The sequence below is a fragment of the Neodiprion pinetum genome, chromosome 1, assembly GCF_021155775.2.
Source record: "Neodiprion pinetum isolate iyNeoPine1 chromosome 1, iyNeoPine1.2, whole genome shotgun sequence".
Classification (NCBI taxonomy): Eukaryota; Metazoa; Arthropoda; class Insecta; order Hymenoptera; family Diprionidae; genus Neodiprion; species Neodiprion pinetum.
In genome coordinates this window covers 4,073,270-4,097,582 of record NC_060232.1, presented here as the reverse complement: position 1 = coordinate 4,097,582, position 24,313 = coordinate 4,073,270, and the positions used below count along the sequence as shown (strand labels likewise).

The 24,313-nt window shown below is 44.2% G+C and overlaps 1 protein-coding gene across 14 annotated transcripts in view; it reads right to left on the bottom strand.

Annotated features, from left to right (window-relative positions):
- The window catches only part of LOC124224724 (glutamate receptor ionotropic, kainate 2), a 75,342-nt gene that overhangs the window by 42,344 nt on the left and 8,685 nt on the right, over positions 1-24,313 (bottom strand). For 10 of the 14 annotated variants that reach the window (XR_011177725.1, XM_069138199.1, XM_069138207.1 and 7 more), the window contains exons 1-4: positions 22,199-22,472; positions 21,985-22,087; positions 17,771-17,950; positions 747-908 (exon numbers count right to left, since the gene is read on the bottom strand). Coding sequence is in view for 12 of the 14 variants with exons in the window: in XM_069138199.1 (XP_068994300.1) it covers positions 747-908; positions 17,771-17,858 (250 nt within the window). In the remaining 2 variants the exon portion in view is untranslated. Of the gene's footprint in view, positions 1-746; positions 909-17,770; positions 17,951-21,984; positions 22,088-22,198; positions 22,473-24,313 lie in introns of those variants that run through there. The other 4 variants (XM_069138200.1, XM_069138201.1, XM_069138202.1 and 1 more) reach the window with 4 other exon arrangements.

Here is a 24,313-nt window from a genome sequence, read left to right as displayed (position 1 = left end):
GAAGATCCCGGCGAAACTCGAACTCGGAAGGTAATGGTTTGTTGTTACGTTGAATCATCGATTCTTGCTCAGGAGTCTGGATTATCGGACAACGGGGATGAATGGGGATTCTAAGACAATCGACCCCCCGAAGAAAACAAAAATATCCCGTATTGTCTCACTCTACACACATTTAATCGGTATAATTGTCAGTCCATTTGTCATATAGTTGAATACCTCGTCTCAAATATTGCTGTCAGCCACATGTCCAGATTGAAAATTGTTCTTACATAATGCTCATTACAGACTGGCGTAGCTTAGTGGGGTCTAATTGAGGGAATGCTATGTAGCACGTAATTGCGACCCATTGATAACGGGGTATGCAGTTGTACATAGAGGAGTGCAGGATGTAACAATAGTCCGGGTGGATGGAGAAACGGGTATGTAACACACGTAATGGACTAGAATGGTGAGATCCGCGTATAGACAAGCGCTTTATGAGGTAGGGTGCAACCGTCGCGGAACATCCATGAGCTGGGTATATTGCCGGGTGATAAATTCATGCTGGTTCAACCGGCTCGACCGGAGTAGAACGGAGTAGCGTTGATATAACGTTACCGTTGGGTCTTTGTGAGCGGTAGCATAACTCGGAGTACAAGGCACAAGGTATACGGTGCTCCTCGCGACGTGGTTGGAACTGACTCCATTGCTGGAGGTGGACAGGTAGGTGGGCATTAAACCGCGATTACGCGTCGTCGGAAACTGACCTTTTTTCGAAGCGTGGAACGAGTCATCTCTCGGCACGTACTGGATGTCGTAGGCGAGGGTTGTGTGGGGCAGAATGGTCCGGTCCTCGTTGATCTTGTACACCGCGTACTTGAACGCCAGTTCGGTGCTGCTATCTTTTTGGTCATGAGTGAATATGGCACCTGAAACCAATTAAACACGTCGTTGAGATCGAGACCCGATTATCCTGGAGCTCCAGTCTCTATCCTCGAATGCAATTTCATTAATTACCGATCGATGTCGCGCCCTCGAGGAGGAACGGAGGGGCGGCTTAGTTCGTGTCAAGCATCGCGCGCTAAAATGCAGTTCGATAATGACAAAGCGACAAAGGGTCTGCTTGCACAGACGAGGCCACTCCCGAGTGTCACGGTTGCCTCTGGCGTCGTCCAAGCCGGGGGATCATCTCGCGGAAAAGATGACACCTCTGTACCTACAGTCGCTGGGGACCCCGCTAAGGACGTCGCTTCTTCGTTACTCGGTGAATGCAAGATACCGAACAGCCGGTGGTGGTGCCACGGTCTTCCACTCCCTCCGGACGTCTTTGCTACAGCTTGATGATACACCTTGGATCTTTAGAATCGGGGAATGGAACGAAGGTTGAAGGAGACGCCCAGTGGGCACGGTTCCAAAGGAACTATCCAGCCGCGCCGCGCACCTTAGTTCCGCAAATAATTTGGTCAAATCGCTCGGGGATGTTTGCCGGAGTCTATTTCTTCATGCCTCCTTGCACCCAGGTACAACACGACCTAAGATAACACGAGCCCTCCTAACCCACTGCCAAAGGCATCCGGCTACTGATACCGGACAAAGATGCAGTCCGGTTCAAAGATTCCACGAGATTGTACACAGGAGTACACACGAGCTGGATCTACGATCCGCAACTGGGTCAAGGCTTGGAAAACACCGGGGGAACATTACACATTCGCGAAATGAGAAAATCGCGAAGAAGCCTTGCGAATTGCTCGGGGCTGATTGTGAGAGCGGCGGAGCAACGTCGAGCGAATTAATTGGAAGTGGATCGCCTTCTGCGGTTGATCTTAAAAACGAAATGAAAATTGTTTTTACGTCCGAAGGTGAGTGCGGGCGGTGGATCACCGAGCATGCATCTACAGTCCCGCAACGCTACGGCAGCAACTAATTAATTAAGGACTTTGGAATAACACGAGAAGGTGCAGCAGCGCTGGGAATGCTTCGCTGTGTTTCCGTACTTAGTTTCCAGGTAGGTAGGTTGGTTGGTACTGGGTATCTACTCTCGGGTTTTCTCCTGCAGTAGTTACGTTCGTTCATTCGTTGGTTGGTTCGTTCATATATACATACACACACACACACACACACATATATATATATAAATTCAACTCAGTCTGTAGCGAGCCCTGGTTACCCTGGCAACGGAGTGCCGGGAACATCTTTGGAATAGCAGAGACATCGGCGGTCAGGTTAACCCTGGGAATGCGGCATAAACACTAACGGCGACTTCCGGCTTCCAGTCGAAATCGCTCAGAGCAGCCCATGCCTTACGGTTCGTGACGAAAACGTACCGGAAGCTCGTAGGACCACGACATCCATGCTGTTAGGGAGCATTGCAAGATTCCTATATCTTTTATCTCGTATTTGTCATTGACTCGAGGAAAAATGCTTGTAACACGAGTAATTAGTAAGGAACGAGTTGTTCAGGCTGCAGAGTTGAAGAGAACAAGAAAATGGAGAAAAAATATAGAAAGAAAATTTGTCAAAATGAGTCAAGGAGTCACGAAGAGGTTCAATTTTACTGACTAAAGTCCTCCGCGAGTCGAAGGAAGTTATGAAGTGTATAAGTGTCTACGGAATTTTCAAGAAGCCTCGAGGCTCGAAACACGGGGTAAAATGTTAATTTATCACTGGGAAAAAGCCCCGAAGTTGGAACCCGGAGAGTCGTTCGGAATGACAAGATCCTTGATCCCCGGGATATTGTCTTTTTTGCATAATCGTGTACTTTGGTTATTTACCAAGTTATATCGGCGAGGTGAGGTTTCGGTAACCGATGAAACGTTGTTTGTGTTAAGAAGATCGTTTTTCGCATTGAATTCTAAATCTGGCAGTAAATCGTGATCATAATTTTAATACCCACGGGAGAAATGTCTGGATAAAATCATTTCAGTTTCACGGGGAAAAAGTAGGATCGAAGAATTATGTCGATATGCGGGGTAGCCATAGATTTCATGAATAATCAGAATTAAATTAAAAAGGTCAATCAAACGTTCGGTATGTTTTAATTAAATTGTATGCACATCGTATCAACATCACGTCAAAATATTCAAAGCTTGCTTAGTCGAATGATATGAATTTGACCGCAGATGCGTGAATTTTTTTAATTAAATTTTTTTAACCATACCGTGCAGGGAACGTTGACCGTGTTTGATTATCTGACGTGTGATAAAATGGTCACAAACGGTAGAAAAAATAATTAAAAGATTGAATAAATAGTTGACAAAGCTAAAAGCAAAACAAGGTTTAAAAATCCGCAATTTTTCAGCCCAAGCTTGTTTTAATAATTTTCGAAAAAAATCGACGGTTATTAGAAATTGGAAGGGAAAAAGCCCTAGAATTTCTTTCTGTAACTTGTTTTCCCTTCGGAAGAAAGTTCGGTTGAAAATATAAACTCGGAGGCGCGTGAGCTGCTGTTTAGGTTCGCAATGCCTCGCAAGGGCGGGATGAAAATGCGACGTACGACCATTGCTAATAATAAGTACGGAATAGCTTGTTGACCCGGCTTATCGTTACACGGAGTGTAAGCCCTGCGCTGAATCCGCATAGGATTGTTGCGACCGTAATTTCACATCGTCCCTTTTGCATACGGCGGGCAAGTTTATCCGCCAACGTATAACAATGAAAAGGGTGACGGTAATAATAACGAATCTAATTAGTTCTGCAATTAATAGCTGAAATTCAGCGATAGTCAATCCACTGCTTTCATTTTTGTAACAATTTTATTTTAATTTTTTCCATTCGCGCTTTTTCCCCGGAGACTAGGCGAAGTTATTTAAGGGTAAATATGTACCCACAATATACCATCAGACGTCGATCCGACACGGATGAAATGCATTTTCATGTTAAAAAATGAACACAAAGGAGGTTAGAAAACTATCTTGAATAAGTGAACAGGATTGATTTGTGCTGGAAAAATGTTACCCTTTATCGAAATCGCGTTCAAGCTCCGATATTAAATTTGCATCTGATTTTCCCCAACATTGTTTTCATCTAGAAAAGTCTATAAAAATTTTCCCCTCTGGTTAGAGGAGAAAGAAATCGGTTTTCTACGCTTCGGCGGGAGATCATCCTTAAAGTGAATCGAATCAATGTCGCGTCGGCTAGCATTACCGATAATTTCACAGCAGTACGTATCTCTGCATACGGGAAAGTTTGAACGGATAGACTGAATTCCGGTTGATCGAACGCCTCGGTTCGGTAAGTGAATAATGTGCCAAGAACGACGCGAGCAAACCGGGTGTAACAAGATTACGGTTAAATTTGAGATAAATCTTAGGAAGCCAATAGTTCACCGAGAACATACCTCGTGTTCGCGTGATATAGATATATGTGTAGCGTTGAAGTGACGGACGAGGGGCGATAATGTGACACTCTGTTTTAGCGGGGCCAAAGAAGCTGGGAAAAAGGATAAAGCGGCGAAGGTTTTTGGTACTTTTTGCCCGACCGCCGCGCTTCGAGCAACTGGTTGCAGAAACCGACATTAACTTGTTCCTAACCTCGATCGAGATTGAAAGAAAGACCCGGAGGATGGAATTTCATCGCTCCTACCTTCGTCACTGTCACCCCGCTGCTTTTTCACCAGGCGATCGTATTTTTCGGAAGAATGGTAAAAACGAATACATCCAGCCGAGTACAAATTTTTTCTTCATGCAATCTCATCTATCCGTATATAAATTACAGATTTAAATAGATTTAATTTTAATATTTGGTTAAGTGCTCGATCGATTTCGAAGCAAAATTTTTGGTTCACGCGATGGATTTTGTCCCGTTTCATCGTCAAATACTGCCGACTACACTTCCTCAATTTTCGATTATTTCCAAGCGGGTTTGGGGGGCTAATTAATAGATTGTGCTCGCGTTGTTTGTAGCTCGAGTATTATACAGCCGGACGTAATGAGGCATTGTTATTAAAATTAATTTGGCTAGTTGGTGGTCACTGACCGCTTGACCATCGCCGGTATCGAGGACTGGTGCCAACCGAAAATTTTCCACCCCGTACCGACCGCATAACTCGAGGGTGCGAGCTGTGACAATTTCCCGAATTACGGGTACAGTGTCGGTAGGAAATAGGGTCATCCATGGAATTAGGGTAACCATTGTAGCCCATCCTACTTATCCAGAGGTTAAATCCAGGTCAAGCAAATCCTCAAAGCCGTCGCCGATTATGCTTGAGACACGCGTGTGTAATACAGGGTATTCATCGACGTAGTTTCTTTACGTATTCACAATGCCTCGAAATGTTTCGTGTGCCCCAAGTTTAGGTCCTTACGCGTTTTTTCACGCCTCAAACACGAGCTCGAATAATTGTTTAAAACCAAGATTCCTTTTCCATGGTCTCAACGTATTTTGACTTTGAAGCTGGTGACGAATATCAAGAATTCTGGGCTGGATTATGATTCGTGGGGAAATTTGTCCCCGTCGCGACGGTGATATCCGGGGCGAATTTATACCCCAGGGGAACAACTCGATAATATCTCAATAACCAGAGCAATATGGGTTCTACTGTGGCTCCCGGAGTATTTCTGGATCAACACCCTAGCGAAGCTGGATCGGGGGTCGGTTCGGGGTTGCGTCAGCCGCGTGTGGAAATAGGGAGAGAGGGAGAGTTTAGCTCGTTGTGGTTCCCATGAATACGGGATAAGGTATGAAAGTTTTTTGCGCCCGACTAGCGCCGGTCTGAGTCTGTCTGATACGGCAACCGTGGTGGAGGATCAAGTTCGATTGCCTGATTATCGGCTGTAACTTCACTACCCGCGAGTTGTGTTTCGCGAATACAAATCCGCCGAGGCTTCGCCCCGGGTTTTCAGGGGCTCGTCATTTTGATCCGTCACAGTTTTTTCTACGTACTTGACAGATCGGTCGTCTCTCGTCCGTTCCAATCTCCGTCGAGTGATGATAAAAAGGGCGGTAGTCGGACGGGAGAACTTTAGTGAAATTGTAAACTATTTCGTACTCGTATCAAACGTACGATCGGCAACCATTTCGAATGGTGATCTCTCTTCAGGACTATCGCATTGGCGCTAATTTGAGTGAAATTCAGAGAGGGAATGTACTATGTATACATATATACTCGTATATACGAATTCCATAGAGGTTCTACTCGCTCTTACACAATTTCAAACGAATTTCTCTGGAGGAGAAACACCAAGCGGTCGAACAATATCGCCGTGTAGAAATATCAGCGCTCGCAGCGCCAGTACTAAAAGGTAATTGGATTTTATTGCTCCTCCGGGAAACAAGGATACTCACAGTCGGGCAGACCTGGAGGAACGCCGTTGACCATGTTTCACCTTTCACTTTTCGCGACGCTTGATGCAGCTGATAAAAGGAAAAATTATATCGAAAAATTTTCAGGTCAATTACCTCGGACTCTCCAGACTTATACGAGTGTCAAACTTCCGGATTTACGGTAAACTAGAAGAATTGATTTCAACCCGACATAAATCCCTTGACAGGCGGTTCCTTCGACGATTTATTTACTCGTCGTTCGACGTTGCTCGACGTTTTTTGCGGTCGAGGGGCGCGTTTATTGCCGGGTGTCGGTCACTCCGGCTTCTATGGCAATTTTTATTTCCGCCAAACAGGCAGTACCAACACACCGCCCATAACCATATCGGCAATCTGCCGCTCGTACGCGATTCGCCCCATTTTCTCCCGGCAAACCGGACGCCGGGTTTCCTAGTCAGAAATTTAATCGACGATACTCGATTATTAACCCGAGGTTCGGGCTTTTGGCGTCGGGTCGCAATTACGGTACCGAGGCTGCGAGTTCGCCGTCTGCCTTTTCAGTATCGAAATTCAATTTTCTGCCCTAATATTTTGCAGCCAGAATCGATCGTGAATTCGGAAATTCGTTGAAAAATTTCGTGGTCGGGTATTTTTTCAGCCAAATTTCTTTGACTTTTCCAGGATTTCGGCTTTCGGGTGGCATTTTGTTTTTTTTTTTTTTTTTTCGATCGCCATCGACCCGATCGGGGTTAATTAACCGTTTTACGATGTTCGCCGAGCGTTTATCGCTATAAGCTCGACGTTTTCGTGCACCGTATACAGTATCGAACTGCTTGCGCAACATTTGGGATTAGATCGGCATACACGTGATCGTAAAAGCTCGCACATTTACCACCTCGTGCAGCCCGAGACCATTATCTCGAAAATAAGTGGACCTCTGACGATAACAAATGATTCCTGCAGCCCTTCCGCGGCATTAACTCAGTAGCATCTATCCCCGCCTGATTTTCGGGATATACTCATTTTCCGGTTTTTCTCCTTCCTTTTTCCGAAGCTTTTGCACCCCGTAAATCCGCCTCGCGAGCCACGCTCAATAAACGATAAAAACGAGATCAGCTCCATTGTCGTCCCATATTCCACGAAAAGTACACACGTATAAATTCAAAACGAAAATCACCAAGCGCCCGAAAAAGCTTTCATCAAAACGTAAAAAATAAACGAAACATAGAAGCATATTTTTTAAACTAAATCAGGGAACCAAGGACTAATGAAAAGTAGTCGAAAGGCTTTTCGAGCAACGAAGGTTGAACACAGGCAATCGCACTGTCGTACTTGAAAATTTGAAAGCAGCGGTGGGTAAAGGGTGGGGGGGGGGGGGGGGGGGGGTGGCACGTCTCCCTCGATACCGTATCTTGGTATCGTTGAACACGTCGACGGTTGTGTAGGTGAACGAACGTGCGAGTGGGATCGTATACGCATAGCAAAGACGAGTGTGTCGAGGATGGATAGACGACGAGGGTTGTAATGCGATTACACTTCGGGGCTTCATCGGCTGTCCCTGGACCCACCCGTCGGATTTCCAACTATTGACTCGTCCCGGCTAAATATTTCACGCGATTCGCCTCTGCGTACTGTACCTGTGAATTATATCTAAGCGCAATACAGGCATGTGTGTAAGGTACTATCGCGATGTACGTCGATGCCGTTCGTTTGCTTTACGTATAACGGACTTTTTACCGTCGGTGTCGCTCGTTACAACGTGAATTTCCCTTGTAGGTACGTCGCATTGTGACCCTGACGCGTGTAAGTATGGCTATAATGGTACGTACAGTGCGCTGTTGGTGGATTGATTCCCCAGCGTTAATCGGACATTTTATTTGCCGGTCGTATTACGTAATGCCACTCGGTGTAGAAAGGAAACCGTCGAATAAAGCACGGAGTCGGAAAAAGCGAGCGATTACTGCCGACTGTATTTCAATTTTCTTGTAGTAAGCACGTGTTATTTATTTGTTTCGAAGATCGGCTTCCTTTGATGAGATAATTTGAAATCTAGCTGAAACAAACAATTGTGATAAATTCGCATCAGGTTCACGTTTAATTTGAAGACTACAGTTTCCTCCCCCTTGTGCATCGAACTATCGCCTTAAATTCCTTAATCATTCGTGTATCGGCAATGAATCGCCATGTGGAATAAATTCCATCCATCCAATATCCTCAGAGCCATCCTTTATTCCGCCGTATAACCTCCTGGAAACGGTTCGGGATACACAAAAGACAGCGTATGGAAGTGGGGAGTAAAAACATCGTGACGGAAGATGAATCGCGTGCTTTTTGGCCCTCCGTGATCGCCCTGGATGGCCGCCAGGTAATTTAGGACATTGCCCGTTAGCGGTAGACTAGGATGTACTCCTGCAGGATGTGGCTACAGCTGAACGCTGCGTCCCGGCGGATGGCTCGAGCCTTGTACAAGTAACGCTCCGGTATTGTGACACGGACCACGCGGATGGTTTGGAGGGCAGTTATCGCCGGTGAACTAGACGGAACAACCTTTCGTCTACGGGAGAAACCGTGACTTTATGGAGTGTCCTTGAAGAGGTGTGTGAAAAATTTTTGCATCACCGCAGTCCCGTGTTTATCATCATTGTCAGCGGCGAAAGCTGTGGGTCGAAATACGAAGTGTGCCTGACTTAAATTCGCTTTAACCTTCACCGGGATTTCGGACCTACACGTCGTTCAGCCGAGAAGGATACCGCCTCGCTTGACTCGGCTTAAGTACTCTAAGGAAATCTCGAGAATCCTTTGAAGGATCAGCGGCTCGCCACAACGCAGACAAAGAAGCGGAACGGCGAAAGCTCGTCCGGACTTGAAAGTCGTTTTAAAGCACCGGCCTCGAGAGCGGCGGAAGGGTGGCTCTTTATGCCACACAGTTGACCGAGTGCCGAGCCAGTTGTCGCACCGTCTGACAATGGTGATCAGTGCCGTCGTTTTAACGCGTTAAAACCGAGGTTCAACACTCTGTGAAGATTGCATCCAGCTGTCCCGGATATCGACGGAGAGACGTCGTCTCATCGTCGCTCTTTGCGAAATGATTTCAGAATGAATTTGTTGTTGGAACAACTCAGCACGCATTTGATATTAAGTTGCCTAAGACGTGATTGCGATTGAGGAAGAAATTGAGTCTTGAGATGCTTGCGAGCTTGCGGCAAATAAATAGTACATAGATCGAAATCGCTCGGTCTCTACGTCCGCGTTGTGCTTTTTTTTCCGTGAAAATAGAGCGATTTCAATCAAGTCATTTCCGCAAGCTCTTGAGCTTTTAAAATTCGTTTTCCTTCGATCGGTGAATATTTTAATCATCGTGAATACATCGTGTTTAGTGAATTCGACATCGCTCTGTATTTCAGTAACTGAAATCTCTGCAGTCTTCGAAAAAAGGGAAATTGACAAATCGAGTATGTTGGGTAAAACGACTATCTCGCGGAAGGGGGGGTGTCAGAGTAATGGAAGAAAGGAGAAATGACTGAAGAGTAAGAAAAATGAAGGAGATATATTTCAGAGGGGGATCATCGCTCTCGTACTGAACTATGAAAATATATGTATACTCTCTCACGCAAGCATACAGTCTTCTAATAGCATATCTTCTATTCTACGCGCCGGCGTCACCAAACTTTTAACACAAACAGCGACTCGGCGCCGTGCGTCCTGCAGATCGGGCACTGCAAACTCGTCCTCGTCGTGGGTATAATCCCTGCTCTATTATAAAAAAGCATGAAAAACTACTCGTTCAGACATGCCGGAATGAAGTTAACGAAGTCCGTTTCAAAAAAAAAAAACACTAGTATTAAAGTAAGTTGAAATACCCCGAAGAAAGACTCTTGAACGTTTTTCGCAGATTGAAGGACTCGTGATTTTTTTTTTTTTTGCAAGAGTCAACGATATTCGCAAAGTGTAATTAGCAAATGGAATTTAGACCGACGACGATACCAGCTGGTTATAAAAAACCAATGCAAGAAAACACCAATAAAGAGAAATAAACATTTTTGTTCACCCGGATTCTTCATTGGAAAGCGGTCAGCAAGTCAGCTAATTCAGCTTCATGAAACTTTCCATCGACCGAAACAATGCGGCGTCTATTCGATCCTCCAATTCTGTTCGTAGGTAAGATTTCTTTTTTTCGGATCTTGTGTAAAATCGGAATGCAATAGAAAGCACGTGATGCATCAAGCATGAAGAATTACGCATTTGTATAAATCAGGTTCGTATATAGGACAAGTTTTGTATGCAAAATCGAAAGCAATAAAGTGACCGAGGAGGTCAACGCGGTCGGAGAATGCAACTCGGACTCGAGGATTCGAGAGAGATAAGGATTCGAGATGAGGGTGAATCCCGGGGGATGTTCGAAGTGCTGCAGAAAAGGATAACGCGCGACTTCTGCTGAGTTACGGGCGCCGATAACCTCGACAAACGTTGATATTTATTCCTTGGCGCGAAAATTAATCCTCGGAAGTTTCCAATCGGCCCGGGATCCCGAAACGGAATAAATACCCGGTCCATGAGTTCGGCACTTTCGATATATTTATTTTCAGTACTTCAATTTCAAAGTCAAGTGTATAACACAAGGTCCTTCGCATAGAGAATATAAGTCAAGCCTTCAGCTCGTGAATTCGTTGAAAGCTCAAATTTCTCGAGTAGGTAAATTTCTCACGAACCGAAAGGTGATGAGAAAGAAAGAAATAAATTGGGAAGAAAAGCGAGTGTTGACGCAAAAATGAGCAAGTATAGCGCGATGTTCGCTGTTAGTCTTCGCTTCCTTTTTTTCTCTCTCCAACTTTTACGACGTTTTTATGCTACTCGCCACGACATTCGGTCCTACATGAAATCAACCTCCGGTATATTAAGTCACCAGCCAGGCGGGTGGGGGGATGGAATTACACGTTACGAGACTTTCAGACTCGCGTCCCATCTCAGAAGAAACAAATTAGGCCCCGTTTGATACGCGCAACGATCAGAAAAAACGTCTGCGGATGATGACAATTCACGAACAGGAATGCAACAAAACGATCCACAATTTTTACAAGTTTCGTTAAATCAACGCCAGAAGTGTACTATTTATCAACGATCGATTGATCTAGATACAAATTCAATTGCGAGACGCAGTGCAGGATTGGTTAAATCGGTGAGTTTTTCACCGTTCCATTCGAGAATCACAAATGCATAGCGTGAGGTAATTCAGAGGGTGTGCAACGGGTGCTTGGAAAAAGGTATAGGAGTGTTCATCTGCAGGTTACACGCCGGGTCGTCGAGCAGTAACTGTGCGGTAATAGCGATCCACTGCAGCTTCCCCCTTGCGAGAATGCATTCCGCGTTTACCGCTGTTTATCGCGTCTGTAAAAGCTTGTCCTCGACTTCCATGAGAGGCGATACCATTTCTACGTACCGAGTAAACCGAGACCAGATGAGGAGAATTGTCACGGATACTTTACTTCCTACGACAATTGTGAAAAATTTGTAAACGCAAAGTTCTGCCGGATAAATTCACCTTTCGAGTAACCTAAGCTCACATGTTTTTAAATCGCTGACAGAAATTGGTTCCGAATATTATAAATGTAATGAGAATGAAGTTAGCAACGTTACTCTAACGACGCGTGTGTACGAAAAATCGCTAATTCGCATCTTTAGGAGTGTCGGAAACTTAGTAAACTATTAGAGACAAAATATACTTTAATTTTGAAAGGTCAACATGTTGAAAGTCATTTTTAAGTTGCCCAATAATGACGATTCTTTTCAACCCGAGGCTTCGTTACGTTTACGTTACCAACTTCAGCTTGATTAAATCAACGATCCATCTATTCGGACACCGAGTTGACAGACTTCGGTGCAGAACTACTTTGCGAGAATTACGACGAGTAGAAATTTGCTGCAGCTAAATTTTACCGGCCGATTCTGTGCGGTGATTGATTACCGAAAATATGATCGCGCCAGTGTGACACGCAGCGTGATTATCTACACGGGGACAAGTAACAGGGCTGAACTGCAAATGGGTAGCTCTCGATGCATCCGAACGTGCAGCATGCGGGGGTCAAATGGCCCATCGTGATCAATCAATCATACCCAGAGGGCCGTTCGAGTGCGGGATACTCGGCGCTGCAGCTTCCGGCAAAACGTTATTCAATACCGTTTTACCCTATTATGACCGACAACGAGGTTCTGGTTCCCGATTCGACCGATACGACCCTCGACGCCCCAACAGAGGGTGCCACAGATAAGAGCGAAGCTGGTCAACGTCCACGTGCCAAACTGTAAATTATTTTCACCGAATCACAACGCGTGTATATTTTTGATCATCGGCATCGAGGAATTTTCCACTTTCGCAGATTCGGGGTAAGGTTGCTTTTAATTTTTTCATACTGTTTTCCAATTTGGTAATTCAGCAATTTGTCAATCCCTGCGGAGGGTGTATGACGTTTCGATCTGCAATCGTAAAAATCTCGATACCACTTCAGTTTGTTTTTCAATTTAACTTCGAGCCGTGCCAATTTGAAACTCGGAAAAAGTAAATTTGTGAAGGTTCGTGCTCAGGCTGAAAGTCGTTTTGAAAACTTCTAGTTACTCCCGTCAAACTGTCGGAAATGTATCAAGGAACCGAACAGAAAAAGAAGAGGAAGAAGGAGAAGAAGAGGAAAAAGAAATTTTGTAATAATAATCTCTCTTTCGGTGGGAAATTTCTTTTCTTTTCTAATTTCCTTTCTCGCTCAGATACATACATTATGGACTAAACTGGTCCAAAAAAAGTCACCCTCTATTTTTTTTACTTCACTTTTTGCTCAAATAGGTGCTTTTAAAGTGGAATAACATATATTACATATTACTGCTTATAACAATTACAAAATAAATTTGCTTACGTTGAAAATTAATTACATGATTTCAAATTTAACCTTGAATAACATTTGACAGAGTTTAGTTGCCAAAAAATTATAAGATACCTTTTTTGTAGAGAATTGAATTGCCTACAAAAACATGTATCGGAAGTTTATATAAATTGCCTCGTTACTGAGATACAAAATTCAAAAATAATAAAAAATATTTTCTCGTATTAATTGAATGGAAAATGAAAAATTACCCGCAGGAACCACTGAATATTAATATTAAGGGCTCAAATTATAACAGGTGTCTGATTTCCTCTTGTTACAACTATTGAACATGTGACTTTGAAGAAAACTATAGTCGATTTTTGGGACCAGCTTATTACACATATGTTATGTAATTGATACGATCGCATCCAGGTCAATGGAAACCCTATATTCCGTCGTGCGACGTACAATCTGGTAATCTGAGGAAAGTTTTTTGTGTTCTATCAAGCATTCTACGTTAGCAGCCAAAAAAGTGAAGTGGCCGGTTAGTGGTCGTACATTGTATGCGATATATAAGCGTTTGCGAGTGGCTCCTTCTCTTATTTTCACCATCTTGGCTCGTTTTATCGATGAAAGAAAAACGAACAGCCACCGCCGACAATCACCTCTGATCAAAGTAGCAGATTCTTGGGAAAGTAGACTTTGATGGCTAGAGAGAGCGGAAACGAGAGGAGAAAGGAAAAGCAACGGATCGTTAGGCTTTATCTCAGCGAGATGTTCTTTGTTCCAAAAACATACAGAGAAGTCGAGAGAAAAAAAAAAAAAAAAAAAATTAAAATAAGATAAGATAAAAATATGGCCAGAATTATTTATCATCGCATAGTTGTCGCGATATAACGTCAATGATAAATTGAAACTGACGCGAAAGCTTTCATTAAAATTCAATGAATTTCGCTTCGCAGCTTCTGAATTCTTTCAATCTTATTTCCCTGCTAAATCACGCTTGCGGAATTCTTTCTCGTCTAAACGCCCGCCTCGTTTCTCTTTCCATCGTCTTTACTTCGGGGGTTGAAATTGCGCCTCGATTGACATCCGTTCGCCGTACACAAACCTCGCGTACATCGCTATTTGCAATTAGGGGTAGAGATACGGCGAGCGATTCCCGCCCGGGAGAAACGGGGCAAGAAATAGTAATCCAATAAACCATATTCGACGAGTAAAGCCGAGTCGAGTAAAGTCAAGTCGAGCCGGGGGGCTGTTTTGTCGGCTGTCTTCCGTCGCCCCGTTATATCGAATTATCTCAGGGCGACGGTGGCGGCGGGGTAAACTTTGGGAACGTCATAAAGTAACCGAAACTTTTCTAAGCAAGCGCGAGACGAAGTCCGGTCCAACTTTTTATCAATTGGCCATCATCTCAGACTCGCCTTCGTTCCTCCCCGGTTTCTCCTTACTTTTCCCCACACCCCTGTGCAAACTCACCCCTAAATTTTGGGATTAAAATACCGTCCACGCGACGCAGCTAATATCTTGCGGAAATGCGACGTTGAAAATCGAATCCCACGGAAAGATTATACGCGAGTTGAAGGACACCGAAAAATACGACGATTACGGAAAACCAACGAAGGAGTTGCGAAAAGTTTAATTCTTCCGGTGCTGAAGTCCGATATCTTTTAGAACCATCTATTTACTTTAACCTGACGGCTGTAATTCAGAAAGGGGCTTTTATCAAATCTGGGCCAAATGACCAAGGAAGAAGAAACGCCTTAGCTGCAGATTCGTCGATATAACGGTCCTTGTGTTCTTCTTCAAATTGTTTCAGGTGAAAGAGAAGAAGAAACGATCCTTCTTACTTTGCATTTCATCTATTGACTGATTCTCTTTAGAAATGTGTGAAGAAAATTAGTAACGCTCGATCGTAACATCGGGATCCTGGAATTACAATCATTGTTAAAAATAGGGCGTGAGAGTGAAATATTATTGGGGATGAATCTTGATATTGAGAAATTAATATACCGAAAGTGACCAACTCTGAAAACCAAAAAAGGGTAATTCGATGAATAGACCCTATTATCGAAAAAAATAGTTTTGTCCTTATTAAATTTTCTTTGATATAAAAAACGGTGAATCGAAGCGAAGCAAAGATTGAGTTACTTACCGCAGAGAAACAAGAAAATGAAAACAACACATTGACGTTTATTTGACGCGAGAGCTGCGACGCAAGTTTTATAAGTGTCAAACGCAGTTGTGCGCGATTTGAATTTAAGTTGCGTTAACCCGAGGTTACGCGTAAAGGTGCCATGCAGGGAAGTTACACTGTAAAATGAAAAAAAAAAATGTTTAAAAAAGTTTTTTCCAACAATATTACCTACCGTTCCCTCGATCGTTATACACACTAATATACCCGTTACAGCGAACCATAACTTTCGAGTTTCCCGCTGCAGCTAGCAGCAGGTAGTTTTACCGGAATTTAAAACTTTTATAATCTCGTACGTCAATATAATTTCCAGTGGAGGGTATAAGAGATAGAAAAAGAAAAAAAAGAAAAAAAAAAGAATCTTTCGCGGTTGCTGCTGCTGTTGCCAAGGCAATCACGGTCTTGGTAATTATTTCACATAATTCTCGGAAGATTTTCCTCCCTGCAGCTGCTTCTCGCAATATACGAATTAAAAAATGTAAAGTAAATTGAAAAAGGGGGTTCGCTCTCATTTTCAGTGAAGATAAAATAAAGTGAAAGGTGAAAAATATCGCTATAATCCAGAGCGGTGACACGGGCTTATAAAACGGTTTGAAAACCGGTCGAAATCCCTTTCTAGCTAGACAAATGAACCTCGGCGAGTGTCTCGTCGGATTTAAAAAATTACACAGAAAAAGTTAGACGTCGGAGGGATTTTTCCTTTCTTCGAGGGTAAATAGGGCCGCAGTAGCGTTGAATAAAGCTCCTTTCCAGCCACGGTGATTCGTCATCTCATTCGCAATTTTCACCGAGATGACTATTCCCGAAATTACCCTCATTCTCTCCGTCCGCATAGAGTCGCGCACACGTAACCCGGCCCTAAATTTTCAAGAAAAACGGGATAGGGTGGGATGAAGAAATACTCAAGAGGCGTAAAAAACCCCAAGAAAACCACGGAAAGGAAATGATAAAGAAGAAGGGAAAAAAAAAAAAACATATCTAGACAAGGAACAAGGAAAGAAAAAAGAGCCATGGAATCTAGGCAAGAGATGAACGACTTTGAGCTTGCAGCGGGGATGCGGGAAGCTCGGTTTGACGGAGGCGAGGGGCTCCATTTGTTTCGCGGATCGCGTTGTTTGCATCCCCCGAATCTGCGCTCCGGAGATCCAACACCTGCGGACGTCCGGGTTTCCCACAGTTTTCACGGTTAATCCCAGGGACGAAACGGATTTCGCACCCACTTGTCGTTCGCGGAGAGAAACGCTAGGGAGCGAAATACCGAGTCTGAATTCCGCGGATGTGGACGAATTCGCAGGATGCTACCGGGCGACGATTCTGCGACCCACCGACAATGCACAATTGCCGTGTTGAGCGAGAAGAGGGATGTATAATGGAGTAGCGATTCCGGGCTTCGACGATGCCTAGCTGCTCAGGAAAATAACCGGCGTTCCGAGCTTTCGCCGCATGGTTACGGACTTTATTCAAATTCAAATTTACTTCAACATCTGCAGCGATATTCGAATGCAGCTCTCGGCTCGATTCGGAATCGTTGAGGTTTACTGCGCGGGTGAAGTGTTCCGTGGAAAACGCGAAACACGTCGTTTTTACCCTGGGAAAATTTGCTGGAAGAGAATATATTTTTTATCGATTTAAGGTATACGAAAATTGAAAAGAGGAACAATTTATTTCCTGCTGTATATAATCCTGGAAAATGAGAAACTCTCGGCAATTGCGGGACGTCCGGTTTTCTACCGAAAACGCAGAATTGTGACATTTTTAGAAAATATTGGCGGTAACGCAAGCCGTGCTTTCCCGCAGAGCCGCGGAGTTATGGTGGAGGGTATAAAGCTTGAGGAGAAAAAAAAAAACGCGGACACATTTTTCGTTGTTATTTATGTTACGTTTAACAAAATATCCTTGGTCTGTGTTTATCATTCATGCATCTTGGGCCAGAACAGAATGGAGCGTAAATATACATGTATGTACGTCTATACATACATATACATATACATACAGATACGCAAGCACCCAAGACAAAGAAATTTCTCGAGTTTGGTTTTGCCCCGTTGGAATTCCTGCAGTCTGGCCGAACCATTTGGCTAACGACGAACGCTAAGCGGCGGAAATTAATAAATCCATTTCTGCTTCGGTGCTGCTGAGATGCTGGGAAACCCTTTGTTTATTGCCATCGTAAACCGACAAGGATCGTTTATTTTCCAACAACTTTCCCGAGTTTCTCTCTCATTCGACAACAGCTTTGCGTTTACACAGCGAGATCGTTTTTAAAAACTTGCGTAGGTACTTGACGATTCCAAAGCTTAACAGTAGGCGCGTTTATTCGTGAGAAAATTAAAAGGTAGGTAGTTTGAAAATATAAAATTCGAATCATTCGTTCGACGGAAAATTCGTCTCATCGCGATGCTTTTCCTTTTGTTTCTCCAATTTAAGTTCCGTAGGTAGACATTGTTCTCCACGCAACGCTTCAACGAACCGGTGATAAGCTTACCGATTTTCACCACCGGCGGCAGTCCGTTCACGTTGACGATGTGAACTACGAAGACGGAGGCTAGCAGGCAGCCCAGGCCCCCCTTCATCGCTCATCTCGGACCGCCAGCCTTCCGCCAGCCCTTCGCCAGCCCTTCCTAAAACCACTTCCGCTTCCACTACTCGCTCCTTCTCTCGGAACCTGCGAAAGATATCACCAGAGATCAGTCATTTGTCCCTGAATATTACAACGGTGTGCATTGTAATCACTCGTCCGACTAATTTTCTTTGCAGAAATAACTGATTTCGTGTTTAAGAAAAAAAAAACAAAAAATCACCCAGTTTCTTCAAAATATTTTACAGTAATTATAATCTGCAGCCCCCTTCGGATATGAATTAGCCTCCATGTACAGAAAAAAACACTTTGTCCAGAATTATTCCTGTAAGAAGTTGAAAACATCCTCGAGAAAAAAAGAAAATATGTACGATAAAAACTAAAATCTTATCGCTTCTCCTCTCACTGCAAGATACCTACTCATGAAATTGGACCGCCCCCTGCGGTTTGTCCCTTGTTCAATTAAGACGAACGATCATAGGGTGTAAAGATACGCGTTCTATGGGTTGTCCGTGTTTCTTGGTGAGGAAATCAGAACTCGCTAAATTGGTGGAAAGGGTAGAATTAATTTCTCCGGCAAGTGAGTCGCGGCGAGACGGGGAGGTGAAGCCTCACTTCCCGAGTCGAATTAGTCGAATAAAGTATGCGTCGAAGGGGGTAAGGATGCCGAGGCATCGAGGTCCTTTAAAGTCGAACCAACGGTTCTTTGCTTCGAGCCGCAGAAACACCCCCAGGACTCTTACTAAGCTCGCCTCCTGATCCTTAAGCTTTACACGCGCCAACGCACTTCCGACACGCGGGCTTCCACTGCGCTCCCTTCGTCCTTCTCCTTCTCCTTCATCTTCTTCTTCCCCCTGCCGAACTCTCGGAAAGTTTAGGGCACACGGCAGTGTCGCCTGCAGAGTAAATTTGCTGAGAAGGGAGACGAAGGTGGCGGAAAAAAAACAAAAAAACAAAAAAAAAAAAAAAAAAACAGTAGAAAACTTCTCCCAAAGTTTTCTCAACGTTAGCGTAAGGGAGAAAGAAAATAAAAATATCAGCCGACATTAAAGAATGACGAGAAATTTGCAGCTTCGTACGTCTCGCTGTCGTATCGGAAATTTTATTATTTGGCAGTTTACTGCAACTTTTATCAGACTTTTTCGTAGATGCGTAATTTCTATGCATACAAAGTATCCATATTTTGGATAAGACATTACGGAGAGAGAATTTTCCTCCATTTTTAAGGATTTTTTAGGAGACCGAATTTTTGCAGACTCATAGCGAGGAAGCCGGCCGGTATTACGCAAGAAAACCGAAACACGTCGAGGAAAAAAGAACCCTTCGAGAATATAGTGGGCGGGAAAATATCGGAGAAAAAACTCCGGCTCACTACGTGATTGTAATACACTTGAGTGTAATTGAAATGCTTCGAAATCTCGAGATTACGATCGGCGAATTCAAAGCTGCGTTTGTATGTGTGTGCATTTCTTCGGCCCTTCGATTATCCCGCCTGCAAAGCCGAAGGCTAAGTGAAACGAGATGCGAGAACGGATCGGCGATACGAGGACATTGGCATGTCGCAGCTAGGGTGGGGATCCCTTTCCTCCCGAGAAGATCCTTAAAGTCGGTATCGCCTATCGTACTCAGAATTTATCCGTTAATTAAACGGCACAGAAATAATGGAACAAAAGTATAACTAATTTTCACATTAATTCTCTCGCGTTCCCAGACTTTTCAATCAAACAAACCTCGTCCAATTACATATTTCTTATTTCTTCAAGATATTAGTTCAGCACTCGACGATCAAACGAGACGAAATATTGGCAATTAGATCGGAAGAGGGGGTTCGAATCAGCTCGGCGAGGATCCAACCGTCCTTCGCGGTGTATCAACAACGGCGGCCATTTTACGCCGGGGAAATTCGTCAAAGTATTGGAACCGGGGGCGCGGAATACGGAGGGAGAAATAAATAAGGCACGTGGCTTGCCTCGCGTAGCCCGCGAAATCCCGTGCAGGCTATTGACAGATCAATGGAAACTATAGCGCGAGACTAACGTGCAGACCGACTGGCGCCTCGGCGCGAATCTTCCATTCGCTCTCCGTTTCCCAACCGTCCCCGTGTGTGCTTACCCTCTATGGCATGGCATGCCCCATTCAGGCACGTTAACAGCCTGGAAATATAAAAGGAACTGCCATTTTTATCCAGCGGACGGAATTTCATCAGGTCTTTGGTTTCGGCCCTTCGACTCGAGCGGACAAGACCTTGCACGGAATTATTGTGCGGTCGGATTTTACCAGCGGAGGAAATTTTACCGGAAAACGTCACGACGTCGACTGGATTTCTGAAAAGCTCGAATGGTAATCGGGATAATCCTTGAAACATTTTTACACCTTCTTCAGATTCTTTTATTCCGGTACCCGTGCGTCGTTCCAGCTTTTTTTTTATCCCCGTATAATGTACGAAAATCATACTCTTTTTTTTTTTTAATTAAACTTATCATAGATTGACAAAAAAAAGGGAAAAAAATTTCTCCGCAAATAAGAAAGAATTAACAGGGGAGAAAAAACAGGCAAATACGGAAATTTTGCAGGAAACTCTCGTGTTCCGTTTGTGGCGAAAATTTACTGGAATAATCAGAGCGGTTTATTCGGTTGTGAGATGCAGGGAGCGCCTGATTTGTTCGGAGGATAAAATCTCCCCCAGAAAAATAAAAGTGATGCAGGTATACGAGCAGCCAAGAGAATCATGGGCGCAGGGATGCTGGATGCATCGCGTAGACAATGAAATTATCTAACAAATGTACGCTATAAATAATCCCGATATGAATCTCAACGTTCCGAATGCTCGCCGCGTACAAACATAGCGTTTTGAGAAAGCGAGCGTCAACAAATATACGCGGTGGAAACTTCGGGCAAATACTGTAATTTCACGATACGCTAGGAAAAAGAAAAACAAAATAAAAAAAAAAGAAAAGAAAAGTCAACATTAATTTGTAAGGAAAAGCGTTCTGAATAATAATTATCGATCTCGATATCATTATTTGTGGGTTACACTGACTATTGATTACCTAATTGATTGATCGATCGATCGAATATCAAGTGAACAATAAGCAACAGTTAAATTATCCAAGGAAAAGATGATAATTTTAAAATCCAGAGAGAAGGAAATCGAGTGACGGAATTTCTGGTCCATTATACCTGGATAGTTTTCTGACTGGGTTAGTAACGTCAGGTGATGAAATCAGCCGAAGGGTGAAAACAAGGAGGGGATAAAATGGCGGCAAGATATGGCCATACGCGTGAGGCACAGAACTCGTCGGCGGTGGAGGGGATGCTTTATATTTCTTCTTCGAGAAAATTATAAAGCTCAGGGGTGGGTGCGAGACGGGGGCATAACGGGGGCGATGCTTCCAGTTAAATTGAGCTGGATGTCGCAGAGTTTTACGTCCGTTTGGGGATTTTGTTAGGTGCGGCTCGGCGATGCCGGTTACACACACATACATGTATATACGTTTTTCCCCGGCTACAAAGCGGCTCAAAGCCTTGTCTCTACTATGGGAACGGAGTGAAGGGGGTCGAGCAAGAAAAAAACGGCTGTCGAGGAGGAGGGAGGACGAGGAAAGGTAAAAAGAATAGAAAGAAAATTGTTGGCCTTATCTTTTAAACGCTCCCCTGGCATGCCTAAGCCCCGTGCAGTCAGTATTCGTGTGTACCTTGTTTATACGCCCGCCATTTGCCCCTTCTCCCCCGCCCCCACACCTTCTCTTAACCAACCATCCCGGCTTTATTATTCCATGCTCGCGTTTGCGACGCACGTGTAATGTCCGTGTCCTACCTGTTCACCTATACACATTACAACCCGGGTTGTTACGTCGAGCCTGTGCGAGGGATAAACTTTAGTTAGACTTTTCGGATGAAATATAATTATTCACGTTTTGGATCGTAAATTTATTCGATCCACCGCCAAAGCCTCTCTCGCTATTTATTCGCGCTTTGAGGGCATGTGACTTGTTACAATAAATACGTGCTTAAACGTTAAATATCGTACGCAGATTATTATGCAAATCGTAAAAGTATATCACGTATTAATTAAAAGTTTGAATTATAATACAGAATATTGAATCGATCGATCTACTTACGCAGTTGTCGGCGGTTGTTGTCCCCTCGAGAATTATCCCGCATCGGTTGTTCAACGGGTGAAAATATTATTATCCTCCGGCTAACCGTCGACGATTGGACAGCCTGATTGGTTTTCCCACACACAAGCAGAGCGAAGAAAGAAAAGTAGAAAATAAGAGAGAAAAAGAAAAAAAAAATAAAAACGAAAAAACAAACCGAAAAATAACAACTCACTGAAACTGTTCGACAGGCATATTTCCGCTCTCTCAGCCCCTCGATACTTATATTCGAAACGGACAATCGAGCTTGCGGGAGGAGAGAGACGGCGATCGAGGAACGCGACGCCGCGGCGCCTCGCAAGCTCTCGAAACTACACGAACAACTCTGGGAAAACAAGAGAAGCAGGAAGCGACTTACCGAACAACGAACACGCGAATCTAGTCCTGGCGGCGGCCGGCGCGCGACTGTTCTCTCCTCGTCCGAAGCAACCGCCTATGGCGCCACCCTTCGGCCTCGGCCGACGCGCACCGACGGCTACTACTAGTCTTTCGAAACTCGCCACGTGCTCGAGGAGCTTGCGGCGCCGGCGCCGAACGCGCACGTGGCGCAAGCTCCTCCTCAAACTCCTTCCCGGCACGTACCGCGGGTGTCTGCCTATTGCCCGGTATTCGAACCGAGAAATAACCCGTCGTCTCTAAGGATGCTTATATCCTTGCATGCGGGACCCCGACGCCTCGATGCTTGAGGGAAAACATTTTTCCTCCGACGAAAATGTCGTGGATATTTTCTACGTGAATTTGGTAATTCAGCACTGTTAAAAATTTCTGTACATTGGAACTTCCTGTACTGTATTGAAAGTTTTATTCGGACACGGAAAAGGATATTCACCGTACGTTTACTGTTTATTCAATTCACAAATGCAACAAGGTAGTAAATTCAAATTAATTTTTTGGGATTTTTCCTATTGATTTTAGTAAAGTCAAATTTTTGTTATCGTGAGTTTGAGACATGTACACAGTAATTTACCTCGCTACTTCGAATTTGTAAATTTGCAACCTAATTTCGTAAATTCACAATCATTTTTACCACTTTACATTTATTTCTAAGGACGACGTCGCATTGTTTTGAAAAATTTTCTTCGAACGTATTTCATCGCCATTCTAAAACTACACGCGATTAATCACAGTACCTACTACCGATTGTGTTGTTACTATTTATACAGACGTGTCTGAATTCAAGTAGAATTCAATTCACCCAACCTTCACAATTTTCTCACAGAATTTCGTTGTTTACGTATCTTCTCTCGTGTATACAGATCTTCAATGCGTATCAAACGCGACTGGGCGGGGATATTTTCAGCTGGAAAAGCTCCGAGTTATCTAACCGGTAAAAGTGGTAACCAAATAGCTGTATATTATCAGATTTGCCAGCCACACCCGTGTGGAAGGACAACGTTCGGCATACGATGTTTAAAATTCGTTAGAATTGAGGGATGCGCGTGACCTGCGTGCGAGGTTCAAAGGCGAGGATGCGTGAGGCGGAAAGCAGCTGATTCGTCCACCCGACTTTCAATGAGACCGCGAAAATTTGCATTTATCTGTCGGAGGGTTGAAGAGAGCGCGGTTTTTCGGGTCGCCGAGACGATCGTTCGGTGCGGTCGGAATTGAGAAAAGGAAAATAACCTCCGCCGATGAGGATTCGTCGAGGAATACCTTATACGTAGAAGACGCGAGCCGCCGCACGTTCCGAACTTTTTACAATACCCGCTCATTACTCACCCCAGCAACAACCAGCAACCCCTCGTCGCGAATTTAATCTCCTCCAACTTGCGTCGCGCGGTAATTTATTCAAATTCTACTTTGTTCCAAGAGCTTATGTGGCGCATGTATACGTACACATGTATTTTACCATACCGAGTCTTGAATCCCGGAAACGTGATTTAAAATAACGATTGAACCGCAAGCCCTATTCGTCAAGTATAAGTTCGTCCAACAGACGACCAAAATCATCCAGCACGTGTTTGAGCATCGCACGTTTCTTCAAAGGGTCGGGAAGGCTGTTGTATTGCGTGTGTAAGGCACCCTCGCCGCGATGGTTTGGAAGTAAAACACAGTCTACGAGTGAATATAAACAGGGAAATATGTGTCTGCGTTTGCCCGAGCATCAAGTACCCCAGCTGTAAGCGGGGGGTTGTGCACACGGAAAATATCCCCGTCAACTTTCCTCGGGAATAACAATACCGTTTATGGTCGAGACGTGGCGCGGTATTGTATCGACGCGGGGCGAACGAAACTGAAGGCAGCTCAGCGCGTTATATGCATAATATACAAAGCCACGCGGTATAAAATC